The sequence below is a fragment of the Parus major genome, chromosome 21 (assembly GCF_001522545.3).
Source record: "Parus major isolate Abel chromosome 21, Parus_major1.1, whole genome shotgun sequence".
Classification (NCBI taxonomy): domain Eukaryota; kingdom Metazoa; phylum Chordata; class Aves; order Passeriformes; family Paridae; genus Parus; species Parus major.
The window spans coordinates 170,732-178,877 of record NC_031789.1 but is presented as its reverse complement, the minus strand read 5'-3'; the positions used below and the strand labels follow the sequence as shown (position 1 = coordinate 178,877).

The window sequence follows — 8,146 nt, the reverse complement described above, 5'->3', positions numbered from 1 at the left end:
ATGGGGGTGAAGAGGGAGGGTGGGGTGAGATTGGAGGGGAGGGGTACGAGGGGGGCTTATGGGGGAGGTGTAGGGGCAAAATGGGGTGCAGAGGGGTTATCCAGGGGAAAAAGGGTGTGAGGAGTGTTTATGGGGGCACAGGAATAAAGTAGGGGTGCAGGGGGATTAAAGTGAGAAACGGGGATGCAGAGTGGTAGAGAGGGATGTACCAGGCAAAAGAGGGTGTGGGAAATGTCTGTGGAGGGCACGGGGGTTAAAGGGGTGCAGGAGGAGAGTACAGGAAGGTTATAGACAGGAAAAGGGGTGCAGAGGGGAAGTGACAGGGCCATGGGGTGGGGAATGGGGGGCAGGGGGTTCATGGGGACAGAGGAGGTTCCAGGTGTGCTGAGCTGCCTCACCACATCCCTCCTCGTCAGAGGCGTCGCGGCAGTCGGGCCGGCGGTCACAGCGATATTCCGCAGCCACGCACTCCCCACTCCCACAGGAAAACTCCCCCACGGTACAAGCGCGTGGCTGGGGGGTCACTGCGGCCAGGGAAGGAGCACACAGTCAGGGGGTCACCCCAAAACATCCCCCACCCGAGTTTGGCCAGGGTCAGCACACGCCAGGACGCGAGAGCCAGTGGAGTAACACAGGTTGGAACACGGTGCTCTGAGCCCCCTGGCCCCAAACCGCTCCAGAGCACCCCCAAAACCCCTCAGGCTCCCCCCAAAGCCCCTCCCAGGCTCACCGGCTCCCAGGCGACGGAACTGGAAGCCCTGGGGGGAGGTGAGGTAGGAGGCGATGGAGCCGCCGGCCAGCAGGTCCCGCAGGACCCCCTCGAGCTGCGCCTCGTCCCCGTTCCCCTCGGAGCCCACGTCCAGCTCCACGAACACATCCCCGTCCAGCTGCCTGCAGGATGAGGTGTCAGCACCCCAAAACTGCTACACTGCACCCCTAAATCAGCCCTGAGCCTCCCAAGTGTCCACACTGTACCCCAATAAATCCTCATCACCTCCAACCCACCCCATAACCTCCAAATGTCTGTCACCCCAAAAACTCCCTGCACTCCCAAAAGCTCCTCACTGCACCCTGTCCTCATTACAACCCAAAAGCCCCTCTTTGCACCCCTCACTGCACCCCAAAATCTCCACATTGCACCCCAAAAGCTCCTCGCTGCGTCCCAAAACATCCCCTTCACCTCCATCTGCCCCATCATCCCCAAAACCTCCCTGCACTCCCAAAAGCTCCTTGCTGCACCCCAAAATCCCCCCAGATGACGCCTTGCTCCCCCAGACCTCCCTGCCTCACCTGCTTTCCTGACCTCCCAAACCCTCCAAGCCCCTCTAGACTCCCCCAGGCCCCCCGAGCCCCCCCACTCACTTGATGAAGACCACGCTGACCACCTGCTCCCCAGGCACTTTGTAATACTCTGACTCCAGCTGTTGGGGGGCAGAAAATGAGGGTCAGGATGGTCCCTTGGGTGCCCCCCACCCCCAGCACCCCCCTGAGTCTCCCCAGTCCTCACCGTATCCACAACAGCCTCAGAAATCTCCTTGAATTCCTCAGAATCAGGGTCCTCCAGCCGTGAGCTGTAGTCGATGCTGTGGGTGAAGTTCACCAGCGCCCGGAAATAAACTGGGGGCGGGAGGTGCCAAAGTTGGGGAATGGGGTGTCAAAACCAGGGGGTGACACCTGCACACCCCAAAAATCCCCCCCCCCCCGTGACTCTCACCCAGCTGTGACCCCTCCCATCCAGATGTTCCCTCTGCTCCCCAGCTGTGTCTGGGATCCCACCCAATAAAGCACAGGAGGAAGAAAAGTGGGGGTGCAGCAAAGGGGAGTCCCCAAAAAGTGTCACTTACTGACTGGGGGGTCATCCTCGGGCTCAGCCACCACCATGCCCGCGGGCGCGGGGCGGAGCCTGGGCGCTGCCCCCAGGGAGGAGGAGGAGGAAGAGGAAGAGGAGGAGGAGGATGAAGAGGAGACAGAGGTTGAGAGCGGTGCCAGCGGGGACCAGCCCGGGGCCAGGTGCCATCCACAGCGTCCCCTTACCGGTGGGTGCCAGCCCGCTGCTGGGGGCCGGGCTCACGACTGTCGGTGGCCAGGGAACACCACTGCCATCCTCCCCACTGCCATCTGCCGTGGGCAAAGTGTGAGGGTGGCACCCGCCTGCGGGGACCCCCACACGTGTGGACACCCTCCCACGGGGACACACACCGAGTCACAGTGGTCACCCACCAGCGCCACGTTTCCCACTAAATGCCACCAGATCCCAGTGCCATCCATGGCGGGGACAATGTGGTGGCATCAGGGGGGGGCATCCACACGTGTGACACACCCTCATGGTGATGCACACCCATGGTAGCAACCACCTGGTGACATTTTACTGCCAGACGCCACCAGGTCCTGGTGCCACCTGCCCTGGGGACAACATGGGTGGCATCTACTCATGGTGACACCCACCCACGGAGACATTCACCCACGGTGATGCTCACCCACTCAGTGCCACCCTGCCACCAGCTGCTGCCAAATCCTGGTGGCATCTGTGACGGGGCCAGTACAAGTGGCACTCGCTCACAGTGACATCCGCCCACCCAGTGTCACCTTATCAGCAGATGCCACCGGGTCCAAGTGGCAACCACAAGGACAGTGCACGCAGCATCCAGGGTGGCATCCACACACCCGGTGCCACCTCAGTGCTGGATGCCATCGGTCCATTTCCCATCTGCGATGGGGACAGTTGAGGGAGTGGCACCCATGGTGGCACCAACTGATGGTAACGCCCACCTAATGACACCCATTCATGTCACACCCACCCACGGTGACATCCAGCCACAGTGACTCCCACCCCTGGTGGCACCGACCCACCCAGTGCCACATTACCACCAGGTTCCATCCTCAGTGGGGACTGTGCAAGTGGTACCCAGGGTGGCATCAGGACCCACCCACCCTGATGTCCCCTGAGGTCCCCTCACCTCCAGAGGCCACCAGGTCTTCGTCATCTGACAGGTGCCGGTAGTAGCGCCTTCCCTGCGTGTCCCCGACGTGATCGGCCACTGTGTCCTCGGGGAAGGCGTCGGCCCAGCTGCGGGCGCCGCCGGTGACCTGCGGGATGGGGCCACCATGGGATGGGACCACGGCGGGTGACCAGCCACGTCACCCCGAAGCGGGGGGGGAACGGGGGTTGTTCGTGGCTGTGCGGTGGCGTCACCGGCAAGAGGGAGCGGGATGAGCACACACCCTCCGCATTCCTGCACCGACCAGCACGGGGACCTCCGGCACCGGGACCACCGGCCCCGGGACCTCCGGCACCGGGATCACCGGCCCCGGGACCTCCGGCACCGGGATCACCGGCACCGGGACCTCCGGCTCCGGGACTCCCGGACCCGGGACCTCTGGGACCTCCGGCACCGGGACCTCCGGTACCGGGACCTCTGGCACCGGGATCACCGGCACCGGGACCTCCGGCTCCGGGACCCCCGGACCCGGGACCTCCGGGACCTCCGGTACCGGGACCTCCGGCACCGGGACCCCCGGCACCGGGTGCGGGCACGGGGGCGTGTGCCAGGCAGCCCAGTGTGCACACGGGTGTGCAGCGACACGGGAAGTGTGTGCACACACATTTACACTGCTCCGCGTGTGCACTGACACGGGGACACGTGTGCACTGCCCCACGCAGGAACCGCCGTGTGCACACGCGGACACGGGGGCGAGCGTGCAGTGACAGCACACAGAACGTGTGTGAGCACTGCCACACGCGTGACCTGTCACAGGTAACACGCGTGGCTGTGCACACACATTTCCACGCTTTCTGCACGCCCCAACACCAAGCCGTGCCCACAGCCGGCCGTGCACACGTGTTTGCACCACCACACGCTCGCAGCACCGTGGGGATGTGTGTGAGCGCACACGCCACGGCAGCCACCGACAGGTGACTGCACAGACACCGCCACAGCCGAGCCCTGACACACACGCGTGTGCCCCAGCCGGGTGTGCCCCAGCCGGGTGTGCCCCGGCCGGTGTGCCCCGGTGCCCACGGGCCCGTGCACACGCGTGTGCGGCGCCGCCGGTGCCCCCGGCCCGGCCCCGGCAGGAATCCGTCGCAGCAGCACTTTGCTGTGCAAACAAGCGCCGGGGGGATTAGGCGGGCGCTGGGGGGGACGGGACACGGGGGGAACACGGGGGACAAGGGGGGTACACAGGGGGGCACACGGGGCACGCGGACACACGGACGGGAGGACTCAACTCCCCCGGGGGTCTGGCTGGGGAGGCCCCTCGTGGGTGTCAGCTCACACCCCACGCAAGGGGAAACTGAGGCACGAGGCATGTGTGCTTGAGTGAGCGTCTGCCGCTCCCCAGATGTACCGTGAGTGTGAGCGCTCGGCACCCACATCCCCACACACGCACCGAGTGCGTGCGGGCTCTGCCGCCCCGTTCCCCAGCCGTGCACCGAGCCCATCGGTGCCAGCCCCGGCTCCCCAGCCCCTTGGTGCCCCGGCCTCGCCCCCCAGCCGCGCACGGAGCCTGCGGGCGCTCATTCCCGGCGCCGCACACCCAGCCCGGCCGGCGGAAGGGCAGCTGCGGGTCGGGTGTCCAGCGGTGTCCGAGCAGGCTCGGGGACAATCCCCCTCTCCGGTCACCGGAAGCCTCTCTGCTCCGCGGCCCCGCATCCCCGGACGCCTGGGCCCCCCCGGACACCCGGGTCCCCCCCGCTGCCGCCGGGGCACCGCGCCCGGCCGGACGCCACGGCCCCGCCGCCGCTCACATTTTCCACTCCCCGGCCCAAATCCTGCCCCGCACCCTGGGGAAAAGTGGGGGGGAGGAGAGCGAGGAAGAGGAGGTTGAGGAAGCACCACCCTGCCCACCTCCCGCTTCCAAACTGCACCCCAAATTGGGGGAACACCTCAAACCCCCCTTATTTGGGTGTCCTCAGCCAATTTGAACGCCCCCCCCCGCCAGTCTGGATGTTCCCCCACTAAAATCTGGATATGGCTCCTCAAATCTTGAAGTGGCCCCCAAATCTGGATGTGCCCCTCCCCGTTAATTCATCCGGGCGAGGAAGAGGAGGTGACGCAGCACAAGAATAATAACCGGGGGGGGGGGGGTTATTAATAGCAATCCCCCCCCAGCTTATTGTTCCCCCAAGGTCATGTTAAAAGGTGTTTCCCCCCTAAAAAACCCTCTTCCCCCCTCCCGAGTGTCCCCAAGGACTAAGTCACCTCACTTTGGGGGGATGGGGGTCACCCCAGGATTTGGGGGGGCTGCCAGCACAGCTGGTGGATGCTGGTCCCGGGGGGGGCAGAGGCAGCTGCTCTCCCCCCCCCCCCCCCCCCCCCCGGGACTTGGGGGTGAAACAGCTGCGGGGTCAAAGCCACAGCCGGGCAGGCAGGGGGGCCCCAAATATGTGTCTCCCTTCCCCCCTCCCTCCCCCTGCATTCCTCCCTGCTGGCATTGCCTAATTTATCCCGAAAGGGCTTGGACTGCGAGGGACGATCTGGGCCTTTTGGGGGTAAATGGGTTCTGCAGGGGAGACTTTTTTGGGGGGGTGATTTTCTGGGGGGAGATTGGTGAGGGGGTTGATGGGTTTTTGAGGAAGAAGATGCGTTTTGGAGAGTGGAGATGAGTTGTGGGGGGCTGGTGGGTTTTGGGGGGGAAATGGATTTGGTGGGGAAGGGATATGTGTTTTCTTGGGTGGGAAATGGGTTGGGGGGAGACGGATATGGAAGTGGAAATGGGATTTTGGGGGGGGGATAGACGGATTTTTTGGGGAGGATTTTTTGAGGGAGTAGATTTTTCTGTGGGATAAAAAGACATTTTGGGGGAGTGTCGGGTTTTGATGGTGAGGGGGAAACCCAGGAGTTCTGGCAAGGGCCCAGCGTCTGAGCTGACCTTCCTCCCCCGCTTCCTCCTCCTTCTCCTCCTCTTCCTCCTCATCCAGCCGGGCCATCTTTGGCGATGGGAAAGAGCCGAAGGCAAGAGGCCATGTGCGCTGCGGGCCCGGAGGATCCCCGAGTGCCCCCGAGTATCCCCAGCGGCCCCAAACGCCCCCAGGTAGCCCCACATGCCCCTAGGTGTCCCCAGATGCCCCCAGGTGTGACACGAGTCTCCCAAAGCGGCCCTGGTGGTGCCCCGGGCACACGAGTGTGCGAGAGCGCGCTCGCCCGCGGGGAGCGTGTGCGTGGGGTGTCCTCCCCTTCCCCAGCCCTTCCCCCCGGGCAGGGTGATCTTATCGCACATTCCTGCTTCGCCTTCCCCTTCCCCCCCACCAAATTAACTCTTCGCAACCCTTGGAGGTGGCACCCCCGTGCCCCACCCCGCGCCAAACCCACCCGTGGGACCCCCCCTCGCCGTGTTTGTAGGAGGATGTACGGCCCGGCATCCCGGCCGGGGGGGTTATTGGGGTGCTGGGTCCGCAAATCCCCCCCTGCGCTCAGCAGGATGGGGGGGTGGGGGATGGTAAAGGGGATCCCCCTCTTTGTTCCCGGCAGCCCCTCCTGACGTGGGTGGGAGCCCCACGGAAAGGGGGAGGCCGCGCTGCCAGCACGGCCCCGAGCACAAGGCCCCCTCTGTTCTCCACCCCGGGCGCCCGCCCAACCCCAAACCACCCCTGTGCCCCCCCAGCTCGCCATCACCTCCGCACCCCACTGACGGACCCCCCCGAATGTCGGGAGCGCGCAGCCCCACGGCGCAAACCCCCCTGCACCCGCGGTACCCAGAGGTGTCACCCCTGCCCCACTGCCCCAAGCAGGGCGGGGACCCCCCCAGGGGCACCCCCAGACGCAGCGCCCCCCCCCGGGGGGGTATTTTGGGACGGTTATTTTTAGGGTGACCGGCGCCACCATCACCCTTTAAATTTAGCTGGGGTGGGGGATGGGGTGGGGTGCGGAAGGAGTGTGCACGGGGTAAGGGGGGCACCCCAAAAGCAGGATGAGCCCCTGTAAGTGACCCCCACCCATGGCGAGGTGTGGGGGCGAGAGGAGGTGGCTTTATGGGGTGATGGGAACCATCCACACCCTGGGGTCATTAGGGACCCCGATTCCCTAAAGAAACAGGGTGGGGTGATGGGGACCCCCCCCCCGACTGGGGCCCCCACATGGGGGTCATGGGGACCCCAGTTCCATAGGGGTAAGAATGGGTGACCCCATGTACCCTCAGTCCCTGGGGGACCTCAAGTCCCATAAAGGAAGGCAGGGGGACCCCACACACCCCATTCCCAGACAGGACAGGGCATGGGGAGAGGGACCCCACCTCTCTTTTGGGGAGACACTGCAGTTCCCAGATGGGACAGGGTGGATCCTCCGTGGGTCTCCGGTACAGGGGGGGACCCCCAGTCCCTCAGGGAGGGGGGATCCCCTGGTACAGGGGGGAAACCCCAATCCCTTAAGGAACAATCCCTTAAGGGACCCCCACATCTCCTTGGTGTCTTGGGGGAGCCCAATTCTATGATAATCCTGGGATCCCTGCACCCCCACATCTGCACACGTGGAGGGACACCCCAATTCCCTGAGAGGCCAGAGAACCATGCTGGGGACTCCTGTGCTGGGGGGACCCCGATTCCCTCCGGGCACAGCACAACTCTTCCAACTCCTTTAGGGAACCCCAACTGCCACAAGGATCCCCAAATCCTTCATGAGACACAAACTCTGTGGGGAACCCCAACTCTGGGTTCTCACTCCTCTAGAGGACCGCAACTCTTTCAGGGGACCCCAGCGCCATGGTACCCACATCCTTTAAGGCATTCCAAAATCGTATGAGAACCCCAACTCTTTTAAGGGGCCCAAGTACTTTAAGGGATCTCAAAACCACAGGGGGTTCACAATCGCTCTCTGGAATTCCCTCTCCAGTTCCTGTAGGGGACCCCAACTCCTGTAAGGAATTCCAGCTCCCAGGACCCCGACTCGTTTAGGGGAGCTCCGTGGGGGGACTCACCCCAACTCCTGCCTCAAATCCTTTTAGAGAGCCCAAGTGCGCGGGTAGAGACCCCAGCTCCCTTCGGGTACCCCAAATCCTTCAGAGGTCCCCAAGTCCTTCACGGGACCCCGACTCCGGGGCCCCCGACTCATTTACGGGACCTCCCGGCTCGGCGAGCGGACCCCCAGCCCTCGCTCCCGGGCCCCCGGCCCCACTCACCCCCAGGAGGGTCCCCAGCAGCAGGAAGGTCCCC

The 8,146-nt window shown here is 64.5% G+C and overlaps 1 protein-coding gene across 1 annotated transcript; it reads right to left on the bottom strand.

Annotated features, from left to right (window-relative positions):
• Positions 1-192: 192 nt before the first annotated feature.
• Positions 193-8,145, bottom strand: LOC107213500 (basement membrane-specific heparan sulfate proteoglycan core protein-like; the record flags this gene model as incomplete). The annotated part of the gene is made up of 7 exons (XM_015647996.3): positions 193-524; positions 731-891; positions 1,363-1,421; positions 1,508-1,617; positions 2,035-2,118; positions 2,958-3,087; positions 8,113-8,145. Coding segments are annotated over 7 exons (816 nt in total), but the record flags the coding sequence as incomplete, so codon positions are not given.
• Position 8,146: the final 1 nt, after the last annotated feature.